Source organism: Carlito syrichta, unplaced genomic scaffold (genome assembly GCF_000164805.1).
Source record: "Carlito syrichta isolate Samal-C Ts95f unplaced genomic scaffold, Tarsius_syrichta-2.0.1 Scaffold303247, whole genome shotgun sequence".
Taxonomy (NCBI): Eukaryota; Metazoa; Chordata; class Mammalia; order Primates; family Tarsiidae; genus Carlito; species Carlito syrichta.
The window spans coordinates 359,607-386,334 of NW_007247343.1; the positions used below are offsets into that span (position 1 = coordinate 359,607).

At 44.4% G+C, this 26,728-nt stretch overlaps 1 protein-coding gene across 3 annotated transcripts in view; it reads left to right on the forward strand.

The window, feature by feature from the left end:
• Window positions 1-26,728, forward strand: part of SMG6 (SMG6, nonsense mediated mRNA decay factor) — a 259,896-nt gene that overhangs the window by 117,209 nt on the left and 115,959 nt on the right. For all 3 annotated transcript variants that reach the window (XM_008058210.2, XM_008058211.2, XM_008058212.2), the window contains 3 exons: window positions 4,958-5,074; window positions 7,129-7,297; window positions 20,958-21,159. In XM_008058210.2, the coding sequence (XP_008056401.1) occupies window positions 4,958-5,074; window positions 7,129-7,297; window positions 20,958-21,159 (488 nt within the window). The remainder of the gene's footprint in view (window positions 1-4,957; window positions 5,075-7,128; window positions 7,298-20,957; window positions 21,160-26,728) is intronic.

Sequence of the window (26,728 nt, forward strand, 5' to 3'; positions counted from 1 at the left end):
GCTCGGTGGCTCTGCCTGTAATCCCTCGCCTTTGGGAGGCTGAGGTGAGTGGATTGCCTGAGCCCGCGGGTTCGAGACCCACCTGGGCACCTTGGCGAGACCTCATCTCTACAGTAAATCAAAAATTACCTGGGCGTGGTAGCACGCGCCTGTAGTTCCAGCTACTTGGAAGGCTGAGGCGGAAGGATCGCCAGAGCCCAGCAGGTCGAGGCTGCGGTGGCCAGGAGCGGCCACTGCACTCCAGTCTGGGTGACAGAGTGAGACTCCAACTCAAAAAAAAAATAATAATAATAATAATAATAAAAAAATACAATAAAATAAAAAATGTTTCTAAAAAAAAAAAAAGTATGTATATTGTTTTTTGATACCTCCAGTATTTAGACATTCATTAGATTAGAGCCAGTTTCATAGCTCTAGCCCCAAAGTGGATGGACTCTGGGAATCTAGATGCTATTTTCCTACCTATTTGTATAATGAATACTCTTAAAGAGTGTATCTTATGGCTTCCAGCTTATGGAAGGCTATGTGAGGTGAAGAGCATCCCATGAAGATACCATACACTTCATATACCTCTCACTTAAGGCACTGGGTCCAACTTGTCATGGTTACTTGGATAAATAACAATTTTCTTCACCTTATTGAAAGGTCCTATGGTAGCAGAGACCGTATTTTATTTGTAGTTGTATTCTCCATGATACCTAGCACAGGGTCTAGCACATTACAGATGCTCAGTATGTGCTTAAGGTACCACTGAGCCGTGGAGAAGGACAGGCCTTCCAGAAAGTATTCCAGATAACATGACCAGAGGACTGACCAAGACACAGGCATTCTGACCCCCTAGGTAGCTTGTAATGTCTCTGCTTTCTTTTTTTTTTTTTTTTTTTTGAGTCGGAGTCTCACTCTGTCGCTCAGACTGGAGTGCAGTGGCCGCTTCCAGCCACCGCAGCCTCGACCTGCTGGGCTCTGATGATCCTTCCGTCTCAGCCTTCCAAGTAGCTGGAATTACAGGCATGCGCTACCACGCCCGGCTGATTTTTTGATTTACTGTAGAGATGAGGTCTCGCTGCCCAGGCGGGTCTCGAACCCGCAGGCTCAGGCAATCCACTCACCTCAGCCTCCCAAAGGTGCGAGATTACAGGCTGAGCCACTGAGCCCAGCTGTCTCTGCTTTCTTTATCATGGCAGAGCACATTACTAGTTTGTACCTCCCTGTCAGTTGGAGCAGACATACAAGCAGGCAGTGGCAATGGACCTTTCTTCAGGTGAGGATTGAGGTGACATAACCATGACCAAGGGCACAGCAGTCATGAAGCTGCCTTCTAGCTTTTGCTCTGTAAGGTAGTTCAGCCCTTCCAAGCCTACACCAGGAGGCTTCAGTTGTTGCTACCCTGCCTGGTCCCAGACCTTATTGCAGGAGTCTTTTTTAAAAAGGAGCTAACCTGGAGTCTGTGGGGGCCAGAGATATCATTGTTGTGAAGCAACTCACTCTCTCCCTTGAGCCTTAACCCCCTACATTGAACTCTGAGAGACAGTCTAGCCTGAGATTGTCATTTGACATAAAAATAGAAATAGAGTTGGTGAAAGAAGTCCCCTTCTCCCGATCTTATCCTCGTACAGGCTAATGAGAGTATCTTACTTAGCCTTGTGCTTTTCAAAATGCTGGTCTCTTGGAGCTAAGACATGCCTTTCCATCCCTTCCAGCTTCCTGAGTTTAGGTAAATTCTGCCCAAGATGCCCTGTCGACTAGGAAGCACTATGTTTACTTGCTGTGTCAGCTACCAGGATGCAGCCTTCACTTGTCTTGTCCCAGCTTCCTCTTTTCTGGACTTATCCCTCATTCTGGGCTATGTTGTTATTTAGAGGCAGGCTGCTGGCAGTGCTTGGTAGTGGCCTCGGGTGGTATTGACAGTGCTGCTGCCTGTGGGTGAAAGTGGAGGGAGAAATTGGCATAACTTTTCTTGGGATGGCTTACCGTCTTCCCCATTCCTACTTTCCACTCTCCTTCCTCTTGGTTCTTTCACACTTGTTTTCTTTTTCTCACAGAGGTTTAAGGCCTTACCAGGAAAAAAATGAGAGTGGTGATCTATCCTAATCATATGGATTGTTACCACTTCCTTACTGCCTACCACAGTTGAGTTGGAAAGTTAGAGGGTGACATTTGGGACCAGTGGGCATCTGGAAGGATAGTGGGAAAGCCACAATAGAAGAATTGCTACACTGATGATATTCATATGTTGAGCCCGTCTGAGCAGCAGTCTACTCCTTCTTATTCCCAGGACTTTCAAAAGTGGTTTGGATCTGGCTTTGTATACTCCAATCATACATGCTCCTGGGGCAAAGATGGTAAGAAATAACTGGTTGTGTAACATCTTATGGAGTAAGAACTTCAATTAGGCCCCATTGACAAGACTAGTGAGCTGATGAGAGAGAGGACTCCCTTGGCTATTGAGGTTAAAAATGCAGGCAGAAGCAGGGCTTGGTGGCTCAGCCTGTAATCCCGTGCCTTTGGGAGGCTGAGGTGAGTGGATTGCCTGAGCCCGCGGGTTTGAGACCCGCCTGGGCAACTTGGCGAGACCTCATCTCCACAATAAATCAAAAATTAGTCGGGCATGGTAGCGCACACCTGTAGTTCCAGCTACTTGTAAGGCTGAGGCGGAAGGATCACCGGAGCCCAGGAGGTCGAGGCTGCGGTGGCCGGGAGCGGCCACTGCACTCCAGTCTGGGAGACAGAGTGAGACTCCAACTCAAAAAAAAAAAAAAAAAAATGCAGGTAGAGACAGAGATCAATATGTGACTAATTATTCTCTTAACACTTGCAGATTCTGAGTGTTCTCCTGTATTACAGAGGGAAATAACAGGTTAGCTGCTACTAGAGCTCGTGAGCCTGGCCTCTGATTCCATCTCCTTGGGGTTTTGGGTGTCTCCTCTGAGGCTGCACATGGAATTGCTGCTTTCTGTTTGTCACAGATTCAAGTTCAGATAAAGTGGCTATTGGGGCAGTCTACTGACAAAGAGTAGGTGTAGACAGGGACTTGAGTGTAGCTCCTACCGAAGAATGATTCTGCCCACCAAAAGGAAGTTGGCCAGGCTGGAAAAGTAAGGTAAAGAGGGTGGTGGTATTGGGAACCAGATTATATTTTAGGCCTTGGAGAAAGAATTTGTGAAAATAAACACTAACATTGGCAACCCAGCAGGATGGCTCATACCTGTTAGTCTCAGTACTTTGAGAGGCCATGGCAGGAGGATCACTTGAGGCCACGAGTTCAAGACCAGCCTAGGCAACACAGGGAGACCTCACATCTACAAAAAAATAAGAAAAATTAGTTGGTCGTGGTGGTTTGCACTTGTAGTCCCAGCAACTCGGGAGGCTGAGGCAGGAGGTTTAAGACTGCGGTGAGCTGTGGTCTTGCCACTATACTCCATCCTGAGTGACAGAGTGAGACCCCAACTCAAAAAAAAGAGCTAACATTGATTAAGTGTTTAATATGTGCCAAGCATTGTTCTATATAAAATTAATTCATTCAATGTGTGTTTTCTTTGTTTTTTTGTTTTTGAGTTGGAGTCTCACTCTGTCGCCCAGACTGCAGTGCAGTGGCATGCTCCCGGTCACCGCAGCCTGGACCTGCTGGGCTCTGGCAATCCTTCTGCCTCAGTCTTCCAAGTAGCTGGAACTATAGGCGCGTGCCAGCACGCCCAGCTAATTTTTGATTTATTGTAGAGATAAGGTCTCACCAAGTTGCCCAGGTGAGTCTTGAACTCGCAGGCTCAGGCAATCCACTCACCCCGGCCTCCCAAAGTGCTGGGATTACAGGCTGAGCCACCGAGCCTGGCCTTATGCGTGTTTTCTTAAGAGATGGAACATAGCAGAGGTAAGGATGGAACTAAAGGTTCTTGATTTCTCTTTTTTTTTTTGAGTTGAAATCTCACTCTGTAGCCCGTTCTGGAGTTCATTGGCACACTTACAGTTTACTGTAGCCTTGACCCCCTGGGCTCAGGTGGTCTTCCTGCTTCAGCCCATGTAGCTGGAACTGCAGGCATGTGCCACGATACCCAGCTAATTTTTTTGATTTTTTTGTAGAGTCAATATCTCACCCAGGCTGGTCTTGAAATCCTGGGCTCAAGCACTCCCCTTGTCTTGGCCTCACACAGTGCTGGGATCACAGGCATGAGCCACCGCAGCCGGCAAGATTGGTGATTTCAAGAAGATAATTTTTTAATTTTGTATTTTTCTTATCTTTTTTTTGAGTTGGAGTCTTACTCTGTCGCCCAGGCTGGAGTGCAGTGGCACGCTGATGGCCGCTGCAAGCCTCAACCTACTGGTCTCAGGTGATCCTTCCCCATCAGCCTTCCTAGTAGCTGGAACTACAGGCATGTGCCACCATGCCCAGCTAATTTTTTTTAATATATATTGTAGAGATGAGGTCTCACCAAGTTGCCCAGGCTGGTTGCGAACCCGTGGGCTCAGGCAATCCTCTTACCTCAGCCTCCCAAAGTGCTGGAATTATAGGTGTGAGCCACCTTGCCCAGCAATATTTTTCTTATCTTAATTGATGATTATGCTTCTGCTAGCTATATATCAGAGAGACTCAGTTAATTAAATCTGAATTCTTGTTATAATTGCTTTATATTATCAATTGCTAGCTAAAAGCAGAGACCATGCTGTTCCAACTCAAACTTACCACCTTGAGGTAACTGGTCCAGGAGAAATAATGCAGAATTTACACAGGAGATCCTTATAATGTTATCAAGCGCTTATCCATATGTCAAACATTGTTGTAAGTGCTTCACATGTATTCTTATTTAGCCTTGCAACTACTCCAAGAGAAGGAATGTTACTAGCTCTAGTCATAGATGAGGAAATGAAAGCTAGGTAATGTGGCTAAAGATGTGCACCTTGTAAGGCGGGGAAGAATAGCCGTTGTCCTCAGCGTATTGATAAAGTTTTCTTTGCCTCTCAGACTGCTTCTCTGAAGAGTGTCGCTCTGTGATCCAGGAGCAAGCTGCAGCCCTGGGCTTGGCCATGTTTTCCCAACTGGTGCGGCGCTGCACCTACTTACTTAAGGCGTCTGCCAAAGGTAAGCAGAAGTGGTCCCCTAACTGGTGGGGGGCTTTCCAGCTGCCTGGCCCTGTCCAAACAAGCCTTAGAATGCCATGGTGCTTTCTCAGTGTCTTCTCTCTCTATTCTCCATTCTCCCTCTTCTCAATGTGCCCCTCTTCCTTTTGCTCACCTATCCAGTCCCATCTTCTTTTACAGTCTGAGTACCTCTAAGGCCTCTTTCCCTTTTTTTTTTTTTCCTCAGTTGGAGTCTCACTCTGTCACCCAGACTGGAGTGCGGTGACTGCTCCTGGCCACTGCAGCCTTGACCTGCTGGGCTCCGGCAGCCCTTCTGCCTCAGCCTTCCAAGTAGCTGGAACTACAGGCGTGCACTACCATGCCCGGCTAATTTTTGATTTATTGTAGAGATGAGGTCTCACCAAGTTGTCCAGGCGGGTCTCAAACCCTCGAGCTCAGGCAATCCACTCACCTCAGCCTCCCAAAGCGCTGGGATTATAGGCTGAGCCACCAAGCCCGGCTCTTCTTTCCTTTTTGTAAAACTCTTGTAGATCTCCCTTCCTCTTTTCTCCTTTACTAGACTTTTTTTTTTTTTTTTTTGAGTTGGAGTCTCACTCTGTCACCCAGACTGGAGTGCAGTGGCCACTCCCAGCTATTGTAGTCTCGACCTGCTGGGCTCCGGCGATCCTTCCGCCTCGGCCTTCCGAGTAGCTGGAATTACAGGCATGCGCTACCACGCCCGGCTGATTTTTTTGATTTATTGTAGAGATGAGGTCTCGCCAAGTTGCCCAGGCGGGTTTCTAACCCGCAGGCTCAGGCAATCCACTCACCTCAGCCTCCCAAAGCGTAGGATTACAGGCTGAGCCACCGAGCCTGGCTGATAACTTTTTATTTTGAAATAATTTTGAATTTACATAGCTGTCGCAAGAATAGGGCAAAAAACTCTTAATACCCATCACCCAGATTCCCCAGTTGTTACTATTTTACAATATGACTTTAAGTTCTCTCTTTTTCCATACACACACAAGCTTATTATAATTTTTCTCCTGAAACATTTTTTGTTTGTTTGTTTGTTTGTTTGGTTTTTTTGAGTTGGAGTCTCACTCTGTCGCCCAGACTGGAGTGCAGTGGCTGCTTCCGGCCACTGCAACCTCGACCTGCTGGGCTTCGGCGATCCTTCCGCCTCAGCCTTCCAAGTAGCTGGAACTATAGGCGCACGCTACCACACCCAGCTGATTTTTGATTTATTGTAGAGATGAGGTCTCGCCAAGTTGCCCAGGCGGGTCTCGAACCCGCGGGCTCAGACAATCCACTCACCTCAGCCTCCCAAAGGCGCGGGATTACAGGCTGAGCCACTGAGCCCAGCAAACCATTTGTTTTAAAGTTACAGATATGGTAGCCCTTTACCTCTACTTACTTGACTCTATATTTCCTAATAACAAGGACATCCTCATAATAACAGTTATCAAAACCAGAAAGTTAATATTGATATAGTACTATTATTGAATTTATAGACCTTGTTCAATTTGCCCTATAAAGTTCTTTATAGCTAAAAAAAAAAATTTCTGCTCTAGGATCTAATCCAGGATCATACATTGTATTGAGATGTTGTGTCTCTTTCATCTGAAATGGTTTTTCAGTCTCTGTCCTTTGTGACCATAACATTTTTGAAGAGTTAAAGTCATTTGTTCTATAGAATGTCTCACAATTTGGATTTCTCTGATGTTTCCTTATGATTAAATTCGGGTTATGTAGTTTTGGCAGGATCTGTGGTGCCATCTTGGTATTGTGCTGAAGAAAAGCTAGACCAGTGGGCTAGAGGCCAGAATAGAGACTTTAGCCAGGCCACAGGTGAAGTATAAACAGCTATCTTCAAGGACAGGCTCAGTGCACTCATTCTCTTTGTCCTACTTTTCAGACTCCTCTTAGGTGCTGGTACTTGTCCTTGCTTCTGGGCCCAGCTTTCCTTTGGACTTGGTCTCCCTTCCCTAAGAGTTTGCTGCCATTCCAGTGCCCCAGGTCTCACTTGGGGGCCACAGCAGACATAGGCCCAGTTCTCACCCTTTCCCTCTGCAGCTCAGCTGTCCTCTCCTGAGGACCAGGATGACCAGGATGACATCAAGGTTTCTTCCTTCGTCCCGGACCTGAAGGAGCTGCTCCCCAGTGTGAAAGTTTGGTCAGACTGGATGCTTGGCTACCCAGACACCTGGAATCCTCCACCCACATCCCTGGATCTACCCTCACAGTGAGTTGGTGTTGGCCCACCTGTGTTCCTACAATCCCCTTCTCTTCCTACTCTTTGCTTCTTCCTGCCTGTATAGCCTGCTTATTTCTCTGTGCTCTCTTCATTTGAACTTTGACTTTTTCCTTGAACATTTTCCTTGTCCTCTGATGTTTTCGATTATTTTTTGCCTATTTTCCAGTCCTCTGTTCCTTTTCCTCTCACATTCTCTTTTTCTCTCATTCTCACTTTGTATTCATACTCGCTATCTCTGCAGCTGCCTCTAGAGTCAGGATTTGTGTATGAGAGATTTTTTTATCTGTCTCTTTCTCTGTTTTTTTTCTGCGTTTTTCAGGCTCTTTCACAGCTGCTTCTGCACATTGTGGTCTTCTGTACATTATCTCTGTACCTCTTCTGGCATGGTAGTGTGTGGGGAGGGTGAATGTGTACACATCTCTCTTCTGTTCACTTATTTCCACTCTTCTCACCATGTCCCTACCCCCCATCGCCTATCTCTGCATGTCAGTATGGTATCTCTCAGAGCATTTGTTGGGGTGGGGTATATTAGTCTGGGAGTATGTGCATCGTCCTGGGTATGTCTATGTAGATCTGTTTGTGTGTTTGTATGGCTTTTTGAAAAAAAAAATTGTGGTAAAATATACATGTAACAGAATTTGCCATCTTAACCATTTCTAAGTTTACAATTCAGTGGCATAAATTACATTCATAATGTTGTGCAACCATGTATGGTTGTTTCTTTTATCTTTGTCTATATCTGTGTCTGGTTTGGGTCTGACACTGCTTGTCTGGGTCTGTTTGTCTATGTGTATCTGTAAGTCTGTGTGTGTTTTAGTGTTTCTCTGTGTCTGAGTATGAAGATCTATGTGTCTACCTCTGGGGGTTTGTATATCTAGGGGTCTTTCAGTGTGCCTGTCCATGTCTGTCTGTGTTTATGTGTCCATGTATATCCGTGTATCTTCAGCAACATGTGTTGTATCTATATGTGTTCATGCAATATATACATTACTGTATCTGTATCTATACCTGTTTGTATCTGTATATCTTTGAGGATGTGTTTCTCTGTATGGGGTTTGTGAGTCCCCATGGGGATCTGTTTCAGCGTGTGTCTGTCTCCATTTCTCTGTGTTCATAGCTATCTGTCTGTATCTGTGGTGATTTTGGGTCCATGTCAGTTCACGTCTGCTTTGGTCCTATCCATGTCTGTGTGTGTGTGTCCTGTGAGAGTGTTTGTATATGTTCCTGAAATGTCTTTGTCTGTGTCCCATGTTTATCTATAACTATGTCTCTGTGTGCCAGTCTGGATCTCTCTATAGGAGAAGGGATTTCTGTGTCTGTGGGTCTGCCTTTGTCTGCCTGCCTTACCTGTTCACCTACCTACCCGTCTCTGCCTGTCCTGGCTTGTCGCTACTGTGTGCCCGGGGGTGTGAGGCCTGGGGCACTGGGATGGCAGCAGTGTGTGTCGGGGTTAGCAAATATGGCCCACAAGCTAAAAAATGGTTTACATTTTAAATGGTTGGTTGTCTTCCTACACATGACCAAAAAAGAAAAAGAAAAAAATCAAATGGTTGACAAAAATCAAAAGACTACTATTTCATGACTCATGAAAATTATATAAAGTCAGATTTTACAAAATTACAATGGGATACCATCTCACACCAGTCAGAATAGCTGTTATTAAAAAGTCAAAACCAAAAGATGTTGGTGAGGTTATGGAGAAAAGAAACACTCATACACTGCTGGTGGGGATATAAGCTAGTTGGATGCAGTGTGAAGATTTCTCAAAGAACTAAAAATAGAATTACCACTCAACCCAGCAATCACATTACTCAATATATACCCAAAGGAACATAAATGGATCTGTCAAAAGATACCTGCACTCGTATGTTTATCACAGCACTATCCACAATGGCAAAGACATGGAACCAACCTAGGTACCTATCAGTGATGGATTGAATAAAGAAAATATGGTGCAAATGCACCATGGAATATTACACAACCATAAAAAAGAGTGAAATTATGTCCTTTGCAGCAACATGGTTGCAGCTGGAGGCCATTATCTTAAGTGAGTTCATATAGAAGCAGAAAACTAAATACTACATGTTCTCAGTTATAAGTAGAGGCAAAACATTGGGTACACATAGCGGACATAAAGATAATAACAACAGACACTGGGGTCTTGCAAAGCAGGGAGGGAAAGAGGAAGAAGGCAAGTGTTAAAAAATTACCTGCCAAGGTGAGTAGATTGCCTGAGCCCGCAGGTTCGAGACCCACCTGGGCAACTTGGTGAGACTTCATCTCTACAATAAATCAAAAAATTAGCTGGGTGTGGTAGCGTGTGCCTCAGCTACTTGGAAGGCTGAGGCGGAAGGATCGCCGGAGCTCAGTAGGTCGAGGCTGCAGTGGCCAGGAGTGGTGCAGTCCAGTCTGGGTGACAGAGTGAGACTCCAACTCAAAAAAAAAAAATTACCTGCTAGGAACCATGCTCACTGTTTGGGTGACAGGTTCAATAGAAGCCCAAACTTCATTATCATGCAATATATTCACATAACAAAACTGTACATGTACCCTCTGAATTAAAAAAAATTTTTTTTGAGTTGAAGTCTTATTTTGTCGTCCAGGCTGGAGTGTGGTGGCATGCTTACAGCCACCCCTGCTGGGCTCAGGCAATCTTTCCGCCTCAGTCTTCCAAGTAGCCGGAACTACAGGCACATCTACCACATCCGGCTACTTTTTAATTTATTGTAGAGACGAGGTCTCACCAAGTTGCTTGGGCTGGTCTCGAACCCGTGGGCTCAGGCAGTCCACTTGCCTAGGCCTCCCAAAGTGCTGGGATTACAGGCTGAGCCACCGAGCCCAGCCCATTTAAAATATTTTTAAAAGTCAGATTTTAGTGTCCATAAAGTTGTATTGGAACATAACCATGCTTATTTGTTTACACTATGTCTATGGCTGCTTTTACACTACAACTGCAGAATTGAATAGTTGCCACAGAGGCTGTATAGCTCACAGAGTCTAGAATAAATTAGTTAATGTATTACAGAAAAAGCTTGCTGACTCCTGATCTCTATCTATGTTCCCATCTGTCACATTCTTCTTTGTGCTAATATCACTGTGTTCATGTTGACACAATAGTATCTTCATGTATGTGCATGTAGCCTCTGTCTCTTTTCAGCTCTGTTGACTGTCCATCTCTCTCCCTTTTGTTCCTTTTAATTTCTCTTTCTTCTTATCGCTACTCTCAGTGTCTCTGCCTTTTTGTCATTCCTCCTCACCCTGTCCCCCACCGCCTGTCTCTCTTTTCTCTCTTCCTTTTCTTGACCCACCCCCATTCTCTGCGTGGTGGTCTCTGGCAGGTGCTGGGTTGTGTGTTTATGTGTGTTTCAGAGCAAGCATCCTTACCCAGTACCCCATCATTAACCTCCATTGCTCTTCTCTGGGAGGAGGAAAGTACTGGAGGATAGAATATGGAGACCTTGGCTACGGCCAGGGGCATTTCTAGGGAACAGAGAGGGGAGCTTGTCTGGATTGGGGACCAGTTATGTGAGTCTCCTAGCCTTATGGGTGACCTACAGAGCTAAGGCTAAAGCAGAGATTTCTGACCAGCAGTTATTAATCTTTTTGTGTATTCTGTGTTGTCTGACCCTGCTATTCTAATTTTTTTTTGTCCTGTCCTCACCTTAAGAAGCACCTAAACTGTTAATTTCACTCTCCCCATGCCCTACACAGCTCTAGCCCTATACTGTGTGGATTGTGCTCACAGCATCAGACGATTCTCTGGATTCTTTATGTGAGTCCTCCTAGGTTTTCAAAATGCACTCCAGGCTGCTTAGGAGCCAGATGAGCCCTGAGCTGGGCAGCTGGGACCACAGAAAGGAACTGACAGCTGGCTAGGGGACAGCTATTTCCCAGCAATGATCCCCAAAGAGTTAACATATACAACTTCAAACTTTTCAGGATGTTAATCTGTAATATGGACTAGGCGATTTACAACTTTGGAAAGAAAATGCTAAGAAAGGACTCAGTTTTCCAAGTATCTAAGCCACTGCTTCTGAGCATACTCAGGAGCCACTGAGTATTCCTTCCTTTTGGGTGTGGGGAGGCAGACCATTTGACCCTGGAGCTTGGTCCTTCCCTGGGTCACTTCACATCCAACCACAGGTCCCTTAGATTCGATTCACCCAACCCTTGTTTACCCATATCCTGGGCCATCTGATCTGTTAACTGTCTTGCACAGCACATCTTCCTTCATCCCTCCTCCCTCTCTCACTCCCTTTGGCTTTTGTTTGACTGAGGAAATGGAAAGCTCACACAGGAAGTACATGGCCTCATTTGCTTGAGGTGTTGAGTCTGTTTTCTCTTTGTATGCTGCAGCAAATGGCCCTTTGCCGGCTCTGCAAGCTGCTGCCCATCTTTGAGCAAGGGCTCAATCTACAGCCAGGCATGTGGTCTAAGCTGCAGCCATTTCTGTTGGGCTTCACATCCTGGGCTAGGAAGGCAGAAGGAGGTTGGGGCACTTGAATCATATTTGCTTAGTCTTTTCAGACTTTTCTTCACAGGAAGAACAAATCTAACCTAATAGTATATTGAATCTAGTTGTCCAGTAAATAAGTTACTATAGCTGTTGATACCACTTACTCTGTTGTGAATCCAGTCTGGGCTAGAGAAGTCAGTGTGATAGAGAATAAAGTCCACTTCTGCACTGACTCTCTCTGTAGTCAGGATCAGCAGCTGACTGTCTCTGGAATTTAAGTGTAAGCATAAAGGAGGGGCTTTGCTATCCTGGAACCTGACCCTAAGGCGTGGCTGTTAAGGACTTGTGCCACTGTTCAACAGAGTGAGCCTGACTTTTTGACCTTAGAGGGAAGTCTTACCTCATAGCCTTCAGATGTAAGCACTGAAAAAGTGGAGTATTTTGTCTCCTTTCTAGTTTCCCATATTCTTATATAGCTCCCTAATACTCATGGAGTAAGTACTACGATTGAGAAATTGTCATGAGCCAGGCTCGGTGGCTCAGCCTGTAATTCTGCACCTTTGAGAGACTGAGGTGAGTGGATTGCCTGAGCCTGCGGGTTCGAGACCCGCCTAGGCAGCGAGACCTCATCTACAATAAATCAAAAAATCAGCCGGGCGTGGTAGCACATGCCTGTAATTCCGGCTACTTGGAAGGCTGAGGCGGAAGGATCACTGGAGCCAGCAGGTCGAGGCTGCGATGGCCGGGAGCGACCACTGCCCTCCAGTCTGGGCGACAGAGTGAGACTCCAACTCTAAAAAAAAAAAAAAAATTGTCATGATATGGTGGTTCTGTGGGTTTCAAACTTTATCTTACAGCACTGATCTTCCATACTGTAGAGCCTTTTCTTTTAAGACCATAGGAAATAACACGTCCCAAATAGTTCTATGGATGTCAGAACTGTAAAAGCCCTGACACTTGTAAGGTCCTTGTCGCTGATCTTCATTTTGGAGGGTTTAGGAATGCTCTCAAGGGAGTAGGATGGAAATGGCTTCTATTTAATGCCTCTCCTTTACATACTTTCATTGGTCTTTGCCTGAATTTGTCCTCTACAAAGACAAATTCCTCTGATCCTAAGATAAGGTGCCCTGTATTTCACTTGCTTTTCCTCCAGAAACCCCCTCTTAAATGGTCCCACTGAGATGTTGGCCCCTTATTACATCTCATTCCCTCCCTATCTTTCATTTGTTACCCTCTTTGCTTGTGCAGTTAGAGAATTGTTGCATAGCATCCTTCCCTCTCCTAGGGAAATTCCAAAGCTCATCATTATTTTTCTTGGTTCTCTCCTCTTTGCCCAAGTTCTTTTTCTTACTGGTCAAATCTACTTTTCCTAGGCAATAGCAGACACATATGGAACACTTAGGATGATGATGACAGAATATCAATGGCACCGGAGAGTGATAAGGGCAGGATTTCAGGCCATTTATGCCTTTCTTCACTTAGTAGGTCTATGTGGTAAACTCAGCATTTATGGAAGCAGGTTGACTTCCCATTTGTACTGTTAGGGGTTGTAACAGAATGGCTTCATGTCCCAGAAGATTTTTGGTGTAGAAGATTATAGCAGGGTGTGGAAAGTGGCCTGGGGCCATTATGAAAGACATTGTAGAGTGCTTTGTTCTGTTTAAAATACACTGCAGTGTTTGGAGGAGCCATCTACTTGTCCCATCTGCTCGCAAAGTTTTTGTCTCTTTTATACCAAACTTCTTGTGAGAAGATAGAGGCATGAGGAAGGTTGTGACTATCAGGTGATGGAGAGGAGCAGAGTGACAGTCTTCCATAAGCCCGAGCATAGTGACCCCTTGCATCCTGGGACCATTGGCAAGGCAAGGGCAGTGGGACAGCCTACCTTGTTTCAGTCTCTTCTGAAGCCAAATCTTCCCTCATCTTGATCTCTAGTTCTCAGTAAGTGAGTCAGGGGACTTTGAGAACATCCAAACCTAGCCCAGCTGTGGCAGTTGGTTTATTGCTTTCAGCTGGTACTTGAACCCAGGTCCTGGTCTTGGAGGCTTTCCCAGGTTTAATCCCCAGAGCTTTCTCTGCAGCTGTATGACACTGCGCTGACCCCGAATGAGGATAGGAAAATAGAACCGGTGCCAAGCCAGAGTCTCTTTTTCATTTGGAGTCTGGCTGTCTGCCCATGACCAGGGTTACATAATGGGAAACATAGCTGGGGCTCTGGAGAGCCCGCGTTTCACCAGGCTGCCCAGACCTTCGCATTCTGATGCTATATATCTTCCTAATTGTAGCTCGGATGCATTTATCACACTGTTGGATTGGAATACTGTTTAAAAAAAAAAACTCTAGAAATTCCTGAACTTGCTGCTTTTCCATGACTTGTCTTATAGTCTACAGAGTATGCTAGAAAAGGCTTGTAGGGAGCCCTCTGAGGTATTGTCACATAGGGAGAAATAGAGATATGTAGAGAGTATGCAGTAAGTTAATTTCCTTAGGGAGCCTACATATGTTGATTCTGTAGACGAGATCAAAATTCTTGAGTTAAAAAACAGCTAGTTCACTTACCCTCATAGGGCAACTCTGAAATAAGAACTAATCCCAAGTCTAATCGGCACCCCCTTCAAGGATGCTTAATATGCCTTCCCCAAAAGGGCATTTTAGGAGTTCACTAAGTAATAGTCCATCAGCACTTCCCTGAAGGAAGTGGTGATGACTGTGGGAAGCCCCTTTGCTGCCCTGGCTCCCCACCCAGTCTCCCTGGCTCCTGGTTGGGGCGTCAGCACTACAGCCTGGCACCAGGGGGTTCCTCTTCCTCCAAGTGCTGAGTGTGGGGCACACGTGATTTCTCCCACGGCAGGAGCCTCTGTCCTTTCCCCACTCCTCCCACAGGACTCCTTGTGAAAGGAAGGGGTGTTGGCCTAAGGCTCCAGTCTGACCCCAGCAGGGTATAGCAGCTGACCCCAGGGAGAGTACTTTCCAGCTCTGGGCTAAGGTTATTTGGGTCCAGTGTGTGCTAAACTAAGAAGACGTGTTGGAGTGGTTACAGCTAAAAGTTTGAAGAGGCAGGAACCGTGAGAATCCGCACCAGGGAGGCCACCAAAGGTTCTACTCTTGCTGTGGAGATGTTGAGATCCCCTGGGACCTGTTCTTTCCTAAAGATACAGTGTTGATGGGTTTAACACACCATAGTGATATGCCAGAAGCTATACATATGAGTGGAGTGTGGGAGAACTGAAATAAAATAAGGCATTGACCAACCCCTAGAGGTTGGTGGAGTGGACATAGTAGAGGTACTCTGATACTTGAGAAATCCTGGAATGAAGTTACTGTGACCTGTTACTAACCATAAGCTTCCAGCTGCACTTCTTAGAACATGGAGAAGTTTGTATTCTTAAGTAGTGCAGGATGACTGTTCTTGATTTGCCCTGTTGGGAAAAATTGATTTAGTGTTGAATATTCTTCAAAAGACCCAAGTTAACTTGTTTATTTAAGCTAGAAAGGTAGAAGAGGTTGTCTCCACCTAAGTTTTATACTCTTCAGTGGCCCCCCCACAAATGTCTCATTTTCTTGGAGGATGGTATCTTGCTGCCCATGTCTTCACTCCTAGAACGGTATTCTCTGGCATCTTAATCTTTTCTTTATATTATGGTGGCATCTAGAAGACACACTGTTTATAGAACTCTCAGAGAAGGAAATTTCTCCCCATCTCTCCCCCATCCCAGGGCCTATTGAACTCCCTGGCACTGAGGTTCCAGAACCAGATCATTAGCCCACAGCAAACAGGGTTGGTATGACATCTTGGCTTTCTAAGGGGCTTGCGAAGCCATTTTAAGCCCAGATATAATTCTTTAAACTCCAGACGGAACTTGTTGGATTCAGGTCCATATCTGCTATTAAGTGCTTACCTCCTGCTGTTTTCTCCAGTTGAGTGAGAAGATCTCTGGGTCAACAGTGGTCTTACATTGGACACTGAAACCTATGTGGAGAGTTATAGGATAGGGTATAATGGCCCATAGGGAAGCAATTTGAAAAAAGCAGATTTTGCCTATCTTAGAAGCATTGCTTTTGTTACCTTTGTCTTTCTTTGTGTCTATAGGACATGGGCTTTCTCTTTTGCAGCTTCCTTGTACCTAGCTTCAGTACCATCTTGGTTTATTTCCAGATCTCCTCACTCCATGTACCAAAAGACCCAACTTGCTTCCCATCTGTACTACTTCTCTGATCTTCCATAGCTCTGAAACACAATGCAGGGCTTCTTCTCACTCAACTCTTTCCGGGTTTGTTCTGCAGCTGTGGTGTTTGAATGTTAGTGTTTAAACAAGCTGGTATTACACAGGAAATGGCCACCTCCACAGGCCCCTGCAGGCTTGTAACATGGGGTCATTGTATTTGATATTAATCACCAGTCAGCCTGTTCCCTCAGTAAAAATATGAAGAAGTATGTGAGTGCTTAGTCTTCCTTAGACTTGCCAGAAAGATAAACTGAGCCCTAGTCAGGCCTTAGCACTCCACTCTTTCCAAACTGTCACCTTCCCTCAGTCCCACCCCAGTTGGAGTTTTTAGGAAAGTCCTATCTGATCCTTTCTCTAACAAGCTGGCAAATCTGCCTTTCTTTTTGAGTTCTAGGCAAGGGGATGGATTATTGTGGTATAACATGTCTCACATATCTCACATCTTAATCTTTTGAAGTATTTTGTAGTTGGGTAACATCTCCTATGAGAAAACTCCAAAATTTTAGAAACACAGAAACCCAGTGGCCCATCTGAGATCAGGGCTTTTCAGTTCCCTGGACTAAAGCTGCTTTTCTACTGCTATTTGTAGAACTAACCCCATCCTGAAGGGTTAATCTGATTCCCCAAGTCTGTATCCCCCAAACAACCAGCCAAGAGTGTGTGTTGGTTTGTTTCTGTGAAATGTGTTTCCCTAGTCACCTGGGCTGGCCTGGGCTGCATTGTATCGGCCAGCAGCTGCACTGCACTCAAACTGACAGCTACATTAAACCTTGGAATTCTGAGGCAATAAAAAGAAAATTAAGTCTTATTTTTTTCCTTTCCTGGTGGAGTAAGTGAATGCATGTCTGTAGGGAAGTGAGTGAGCCTTGGTTCTGAGTGCATACCTCTAACTAGTCACTGCTGGTTTGTCCTAAACTAGGATCTTGCTTTCAGACTCCTGCCAGGGGTCTGCTTTCCTGGTGTGTGGTGTGTTCTGTAGGGTTGGGCTGGTGGGTCACCCTGCAACTGCTGATTCTGCTCACTAATCACATCACAGCTGCAGAGAGACTCCCTTGCCTTCATTCTGGGAACCATAAACAGGCACATTGAACACAGTTTCATATTCTCTGGTTGCTTTGTGTCTGCTTGGTGAAGAGTACACCCTAACTTTAGTGAGACTTTTGTGGGTCTGAAAGTTGCACTAAAATATATGTTTGAAACCAGAACAAACCAGAAGGACCTGCCTGAGCCCACAGTACTCTAGAGAATCCATTTAGAATCAAAGGTTGTTTGAGATTATCTGAAAAACCTTTTAGGAAGTTATTTTCCAAGCACTTCCAGGGGATTCGGAGCTGGTTCCAGCTCCTCATATAGCCACCCAAATTTGACTTTGGAGTCCTCAGCCCAGGTCAACCTTGAATCCTTAGGGTCCAAGGGCTGCTGTGGAGTAAAGGTTAGAAGGTGCTCCTAGTTGGGATAAGGAACTAAAGCAGGAAAAAGCTAAGCTTTTCCCCTTCTATTCAGACAGGAAACCCTGTGTTCACCCACGGAACTGACCTCCCAGCCCAGAGGCCTGATTGGGGTAAGCCGAGGTGATATTACGGAGGTTCCAGGAATTACCTCATCCTCTTGCAAATATCATAACTTTTGAGTTCAGGCATCTCACCTAGTTTTTCAAAGCACTTCTTCCGTTTATTATTAGTTTCCTGATGCTCCCCCACTTCCCGCCTCTGTAGAGAGTCACTGTGTGCCCATGGGTTGCCTGGGTAGTTGTGTTCATATCTGTGGTAATCACTGAGAGAAGATAACTGATGATATGAAATGTGAACTGAGCTTGGGCAGTACCACTAGAGTTCAAATACAAGACCAAACTTAGTTGACCAGGGCAGAAATGACCTTCCATTGAAGCATTTTGTATATTCCCTTCCTTGGTTCTGTTCATTCTAGCTTGGCTCTTGGACCACTTTTATTTACATTTCTGAGTTGGGAACCCAGGGCACTATGTCTTTTGGCACCAGCTGCTGTCTTACAAATCAACAATAGGGTAGGGACTCTCATCCATCTTATTTTTGCAAGGAGTCTTAAGGTTTTGGCACAAGGTGGGTGGTAATGGGCAAAAGGCAGGTGTGGGCAGGGGTCCCTAGAGGTGGCCAGCAGTCTCTAGGAGGAGTCAGTTTTGGTTTATCTGAGCCTTAGGGGACAGGAGAGCATGGTAATGAGAACCACATGGTACCACATATTTCTTCATGTTGGATCCAAGATGGTAGGGGTGGGAGAATGAGAGAAAGGGATGTGGGGCCTCCCACTGTGGCAGCCGTGGGTAATTTTCTGCCGCCTCTCTCTGGCTGGGGATGCTGCTGCCCACACCAGCCCCCCAACTATGTCTTGCAACAGCCTTGACCTGCACAGCACCAACCAAGGCCCCCAAGCCAAGAAATCAGCTGGGAGACTTTTCACCTTCTTCCTTCTCACTGTCGTCTTTCCTGTTTATTTTTTAAATTGCTGCTCTGCAGCCGAGCAGTGCCTGTTGGCCAGAGCTCACCAGCGCTGTGGGATCAGACTCAGGCAGTGGGCTCAAGTGGCCAGCAGGGCACTGGGGGAGGAAGCAGGGAACTGGAAGAGCCTCCCTGTGCGTCTCCCATGGGCAGCACTAACCTCGGAGGCGGCCCTGAGCAGCCCTATCACATCCGGTGCTTGTCTCTGCAGCCGGGACCGGAGGATAAACTATCAGAGCTGTGGGGCAGTGCATCATTCCTCTTATTATTTTCTTCTCTGCAGATGGGGTCGTGGAAAGTTCAGTTCCTTTTAACCCTCAAAGTTCTGTTTATTCTACAGCTGGTAGCCTGAATACCGCGTTTCCCATTACATCACAAAGGGGCTCAGGCAGATCTCTGCACAGAAACGTGTTGCAACTGTTTATTTTTTTCCATATTTAAACATTTCTGACAGCCAAAGCCAGCTGAGCCAAAAGATGGAGCTTTGTGAATGAGTCTGGTTGTTGGTGTCTGCACTGAGAGAGGCTTTAGAAAACTCTCGTCCCTCCGGTGATTCTTCCCAAACATATTCTTTTTTCTTGGGTAAAGCCTGTGAAGCAGTTACTTCTGCAATACATGTGTGTTGATTGTGCTGTTGTGTGATTAATGGGGCTGTGTTCCGCCTGGTTCCCAGGACACTCTTGAAAACAAGATGTTTCATTTCATTGCCTTTTCCTAGTGTAGTGATTACAGTAAATAAACCGTTGCAGCCTCCTTCCACCTGGAGCCAGTCAGGGAATTCCTATACCTCTACTCCACTTTCTCTCACACTGTCACCTTCAGTGGCATGCCCTTTGGATACCCTCTTTTTCTGCCATCTCCCAAATATTCCTAGTCTCTAGGAGAAACAAATTGCTTTAGGTCTGAGGCCCCTCCCTAGTAGGATTCATACACAGTAACTCCCCTGAGGAGGAGATTCCAGAATGATTCTTACAGCTTTCATGGCATATCACCTTGTCACTCTATCCCTTGAACCTAATTGTGAAGCTTTTCTTTATAATTCTCCTATGCATCTCTCTCCTTTTATTAGAGTAAAACTTAGCATCCATTGGGTATTGCCTGTTTCTACTATAGAGAAGAAAACCAAGTCTGTAGACTTGGCAGGCCCTGTATCTGACCATAACGTGCAGTTTTGTAGTATCCCTGAACAGTCCAAAAAAAAAAAAAAAAAAAAGCACACACACTCCAAAGCAGGAATCTGAACCACAGCAGATTTTTGACAAGTCATAGTCGTGATGACAGAGAAATGAACCCCTTTTTCATAATTTTACCCTGAAATTTTGACTGAAGAGAGCCAAACTTTGTAATTTCAAGGTTTCTTCTCAGGTTCATCCAGAACCAGGTGATATGCAATTAGGATGACCATCTATTCCGGTTTGCCTGGGACTGGGGTAGTTTCTGGGGATGTAGGACTTTCAGTGCTAAAACTGGGACAATCCCAGACAAACTAGAATAGTTGATCACCCTCTATCTAACCTTCTGCATATGAGAGAAAGGCAAGAGTATGGAATGGCCAAGACAACACCGATGAAGTGGGTACATAAGAGGCTTTATCTTCCTGGAAAGATCTCAACAGGCCAGAAGTGAGAATTTTTTTTTAATTTGTTGTTTTCCTGCTTGTATAAAAGGAAGAGACTTTTCTCCCTAAAGTACTGTTTGGAGAAAACCTACATGACTCTTTATGTACTGTGACTGGACCGTCTATGGCTGTGACTGGAGGAGGAGAGGCTAGTGCTCACGTACTGTCTGTGGCATATACTTGACTGGACAAGAGAGAGGGAATTTTGGGAATGGCCACAGGCAATGGTGTCTGGAGTGTTTGAATAAGCGTCTCAGGCACACTGTCTGGAAAGGTGACAAGACCTGCATTAGGCAACTGATTCTCTAAATTCTTTTTCCTCTCGGTGAGAATTAAAAACTCACCTCAAGCTGGGCTCAGTGGCTCAGCCTGTAATCCTGCGCATTGGGAGGCTGAGGTGAGTGGATAGCTTGAGCCTGCAGGTTCGAGACCTTCCTGGCAACTTGGTGAGACCTCATCTCTACAGTAAATCAAAAACTTAGCCGGGTGTGGTAGTGCACGCCTGTAGTTCCAGCTACTTGGAGGGCTGAGGTGGAAGCATCGCAGGAGTCCAGCAGGTCGAGGCTGCGGTGGCCGGGAACGGCCACTGCACTCCAGTCTGGGCGACAGAGTGAGACTCCAACTCAAAAAAATAAAAATAAAAAATAAAAAAAAACTCACTTCCGTCAGTTTCAACTTTGTAAAGATACACACATATATACACTTGCCAGATTGCTGCCTTGGGCACAATTTTGTATCCTAGCATTTTGGATATGATTTCCTGGCAGATACCAACTTAGACATTTGCTGCAAGTACCTCCCTGATCACAAGTACTAAGAATACTTTGACTGGTCCCTCTTTAGAGCTATTCTTTTCTTACCTTATTTCTCACAGGGTAACTGTGGATGTGTGGTCAACACTGGCTGATTTCTGTAACATATTGACTGCAGTGAATCAGTCTGAGGTGCCACTGTACAAGGATCCAGATGATGACCTCACCCTTCTTATCCTGGAAGAGGACCGGCTTCTCTCGGGCTTTGTCCCGTTGCTGGCTGCCCCGCAGGACCCCTGCTACGTGGAGAAAACCTCGGATAAGGTCAGCTCCAGGCCAAAAATCCCTCCCTATTCACCCCTCATCTTAATTCTCTAGACTTTTTTTATTTTTGGGAAGTTTTCTGTGCAAACGGAACATGATTAAGTCATTGAGGAGGGTGTTAAGGGAAAATATCGACCTTTTAGCCGCTGACATCCAGCTCTGTGTCCTGGAAAAAAAGCCTTCTTGACTTCCTTTGGCGTGCGTGTGTGTGTGTGTGTGTGTGTGTGTGTGTGTGTGTGTGTGTGTGTGCGCGCGCACGCGCGCGCGCGCGCGCACGCGCTTGCGCTTGCTGGCATGTTGTATATACGATCATTTCCTCACTTGTTTAAATAGTGCAGCTTGTGTTGGCAGTGCTCTCACTCAGCTCCAAATGGTTTGCATCATGCTTAAAGCACCCTCCTTCCTCCCCCTTCCTCCTTTCCCCCAGCCACAAAACTCTGCACTAGGAAAACAGCCAGGATTTTTCTCTTCTCTAAGGAGGAGAGTGATAAATAGGTGACTAGAGAGAAGCAGACACCATGTGTTAACTTACAAAAAAAGCTTTTAGGAATAAGAAGCATTCCCTGCTGCCTGGTTTCTATTTTCTTTCCTCATAGGACTGTTTTAACCTGAACTTTTTTCTTGTCTGTCTGTTTATAGAAAACAAAACCCTTTCCCTGTTGCGCTGGTGGGGACTGTGAAGCTCTTAGTCTCTGCTTAACAGTTGGGTCTTCAGCCAGGTGGAGAGTAGGGCTGTCCAATCTGTTTCATGTTTCTCACATAACAGTTACTAGGCTGGGGATGCAGTAGTCACAGATTTTGGGAGTACAGTCTCCTATGCTGACTTCTCTACAGAGTTGTTAGAATCACATCCCCTGGTTGAGAGAGCTTTGGGGAGGAGTCCACAAATGTCTTCTCAGGAAGAAGCCTTTGACCTAGATGAAGATTATACTGGATATTTAGATAGAGGATTAAAAAAAAAAGTCAGTAAAAACTACTGCAAATATAAAAGATTTCATATAGTATATAAAAATTTAAAAACTTATTTTTAGTATAAAAGTATACTAGGTACAGTGGTTCACACCTGTAATCTCAGCACTTTGGGAAGCTGAGGCAAGAGAATCATTTGAGCCCAAGAATTCGAGGCCAGTCTAGGCAACATAGCAAAACCTTGTCTCTACAAAAAATCAAAAAATTATCTGGGTGTAGTGGCATGTACTTGTAGTCCCATCAGAAGCCTCAAATCCCTGAGCTCAGACAGTCCTCTCTCCTCCACCTCCCAAAGTACTGAGATTATAGGCGTGAGCCACCATGCCTGACCAATGTATTCCTATATGGAATTATTTTTGATGCTTGCTTACTATTCTTTTGTATGCCAAGATTTCTTTAACTAATTTTTACTTTATTGAACCAAGAAAATTTCCCAATTTTTTCAGTTATTATCAGTGAATCAATTTTTTTTATAACAGAATTCCCTTTGGTTAAATTTCTATAAGTGGATAGGATCTAGATGTTGATATATCAAAAACTCATACTCGTTGGATGAATTTAATAGCTACTACATCTTGAGATTGAGAGAACCTTTGTTTCTCAAGAGGAATACTTACTTTGGGCCTTTTCAAACAAAAACTTGGAGTGGAATTCTGCTTTTCTACTCTCAGAAGAGGAAAACAGTGAGGACTTGTAGTATGTGAGTGTGAGGACAACTGAAAAGTTGTTTACACTTTGTGGAAGATGTTAAGTTAGAAGAGAAACTGAATGACCATGGATTCGACCAGAGGATCCTAATACTCTTCTTTTGTAATCTCAAGGTGATCTTGACTCCAGAGGGTGCTTTTGGGAGCTGGCTATTGAAACTCTCTTTTAGTGCAGGACAGGTACTAATTAGAGGAGTCCTAACTTGACAGACTTCTTAAGCCCCATTTTCATCAGATTTCTCAGCTTCAGTGTTAGATACCAAATGTATACCCTGTCTAAAAGAGATCACAGAGCCAACAATCCAACCTTTAGCATATGATAGTGATTCACAGCCTACTTAGGAGGCAGTTGCAGCTCAGTGAGACTAAGGAAGGTCCTCACCTGAAGGCCTGTAAAATATGTATGTTGAACATAACATGTCTAAATCCAGTCTTATGAATCCTACCCCCACCAACCTATCCCCTAAACTGGTCTTCCTTCACTCTTCCCCATCTTGATAAATGTCAGCTTTGATTTGGGGGTTGCTCATGTCAAAATTACTGTGTTATTCTTAATTCTATTTTTTATCACACCTTTATATCTAATCCATCAGCAATTCATGTCTTCTTTACCTTCAAAATACTAATTGACATAACTGTGTCTTACCACTATACCCTAGTTTGAGTCATTGAAATGCCTTCTAACTGGTTTCTATGGTTCCTCCCTCTTCCTACTCCCCAGTCTATTTTCAGCACAGGAACTAGAATGATCTCTTTAAAACATAAGTAAGATCATATCCAGCCTGGACAACATAACAAGACCTTGTCTCTACAAAATAATTTTAAAATTAGCCAGGCATGGTGGCACACGCCTGTAGTCCTAGCTACTTGGGAGACTAAGGTGGAAGGATCACCCAGGAGGTCAAGGCTGCAGTGAGCCATGAGTCATGAACCATGACTGTGCCACTGCATTCCAGCCTGGGTGACAGAGTGAGAGCCTGACTCCCCCCAAAAAAGATTATGTCACTTCTCTGTTTAAAACCTGATGACTGCTCCTCTTAGAGGAAAAGCCAACGTTTTACAACAGCCTCCAATGCCCGCTGTGATCTGACTACACCTCCACCATCACCCCCAAACTCTGATCTCAGTTCCTGCTGTTCTCCTCATACCTGATATGTTCTAGTTAACATTGACATCCTTGCTCTTCCTCAGACAAACCAAATACTCATGCCTATGGGTCTTTGCAATTGCTCTTCTCTTAACCTAGAATGCTCTGTACCAAGATAACTATGTGGTTCTATTACTCTCTTCTAAACGCATCTTGGGTAAAGAGATCTTCCATCGCCACCTCATATTAAATGTTACCCACCTTCTTTTTCCTGTTACTCTGCTTCATTGTTCTCCATCCTTAGCAGGGAAAAATAACATCTGATGAGTTATCTATCATGTGTTAGTCCCCAGGCTGGGTACTTCTGGGCAGATATTTAGGAGCACACATTACAAACACAACCTAGGAGATCCAGACATACGAGGGTGGTGGAGTGGGGGGTAAAAAAACTGGAATTATTTTTTGGAGAGCAGGCCCCCTGTATAGTACAGACTTTCTTTGCTAGGTAAGTGTCCTGGGCACCCATCAGTATCTGTGTACCAGCTAGCGTTGTGAGAGGCTACATTTGGCTTCAGTGAATTTTTTTGTAGAGTCTTACAACACATTTGCCCATTCCATGGTGAGTGATTTACAAGCATACCTGCCCACACTGCACGCTGAGTGTTCAGCAATTTTTGACCAAAAACAGTATGACCACCATGCCCCACTCTCCCTGTTCACCCAATCTCACCCCAAGTGACATTCTTTTATTTCCCCGGATGAAAAAAGTCCTCCCAGGGAAATATTTTGCCAACTTGGAAGAGGTAAAATAAAAGCCAGCAGAAGCACTAAAAGGCATCAAAATTGACGTGTTTTAAAAACTGTTTTGAGCAATGGAAAAAGCATCTCGATAGGTGCATTGCATCAAACAGAGTGTACTTTGAAGGTCACTGTAGTTGAAATATGTAAGAATAAACGCACAATTTTTCATTAATTCCAGGTTTTTTTGGTTCCCCCTCATAATAAGGCAAATATTCTCCTGGGGAGACAACTGTGGCATATATAAAGTTGAGAGTGGCAACATAAGTTAATTTGAGCCTGTGAGCAATGAGGAGCTCTTGCAATTTTGTAGAGCTGATAGTGTCCTAAAGAAGGCATAACTTTAAGATCACTGATTTGACATCTTCTTTGTATCTTTGGAGAAATTTTCATCTTTGATTGCTAACATTCATTTGTTCTATTATTTTCAATAATTTCTGTTCTCCTGATATATTAGATCTTTGTCATCCACATCTCTGTTTCTATCATCTTATTTTGCTTTGCCTTTGCATTTTAGGAGTAGTTTTCAAGTTTGTCCTCTGTGTAATTGATTCAGACTTTCATAGTGTTGATTCTACTCTTTACTACTTCTAGTTCAGTCCTTAAGTCTGCCATTGCATTATGTATTCCCTTACATTATATTTTATAACCTTCATATTTTTGCCTACCTTTTACCCAGATCCCTTTTTATCTTCTTTGTTTTTTCATTCATTATTTAGCATTATTTAGCATACTTTAGAGAGCCCATGATTTTAAAAATTCAATGAAAAGAATATAACAGATACCACCTTCTTCTTCATCAGCATTTTCCCCCCGAGATATGATTTCTTTATCTGTTTGTGTGCTGTATTCTCCTTTTTATGTTGTGGACTGTTTCCTTAGGCCCCAACTTTGGTTTCTACAGTTTGATGCTAGTCATTTACATTGTTTTGAACAAAGAAAGATTAGGTAGATTCTCACTGGATACCTTATTTTGTCTACAAATATTAATTGGAATTCCTTTCTCAAGTCTAAAGTTTGTACAGATTGAGTATTCCTTGCCCAAAAACCTAAAATATGAAGTGCTGCAAAGTCCAAAGCTTGATTTCAGATTTTCTAATTGGGCATGCTCAACCAGTAAGTATAAATGCAAATATTCTAAATCTGAAACATTTCTGTTCCCAAGCGTTTTGAGTAAAGGATACTTAACCTGTATTAGCAAGTTACCAGCCTGAAGGGAATGGGGAGGAGACTAGATAGTGTGCAGTGTCAATAAATGAACTTATTTTTACATTTTCTGCTTTGTATATAGTGGAGCTACTATAACAGAGCTAGTTTCTCATGTTTTGTTTTCTGTTTTGTTCAGTCTCTGTTTTACATGCATGGTACCACAATGTCTGATTTTCTTCTTGGAGCTGTGACCTAGCACGTGAAGAAGAAATTCTTTCTGGCCATTTAATATGGCGGTTTATCTTAAACCTTCCTGAACTGCTGAACCATTGTGAGTGCTACTGATTTGAGGCAAAGAAAAGGCTTCCAAGTGGTGGTCTGCATCTGCCTCATGATCTCTCCCTACCCTTTGTGGTAGGCAGAATAATGGCCCCTCAAAGATGTTCATATCTTAATCCACAAAACCTGTTATGTACGTTACCTTACATGGCAAAAGGACTTTTGCAGGTGTCATTAAGTAAAGGATCTTGAGAAGGGGAGATTATCTTGGATTATTTGTAGGAGTCCTTATAAGGAGTGACAGAGTCAGAAAAAGGAGATGTGATGATAGTAACAGGAGTCAGAGAAAGTGAAGGATGGAGGAAAGGAGGGAAATTTGGAGATACTACACTGCTGGCCTTAAAGATGTATGAAGGGGCCATGAGTCAATGAATTCAGGCAGTCTCTAGATGCTGGAAGAGGCAAAGAAACAGATTCTTCCATAGAACCTCCAAAAAGAATACACACCTACCACATTGATTTTAGGATTTCAGATCAACTTCTGACCTCTAGAACTATAAGATAATAAATTGTATTATTT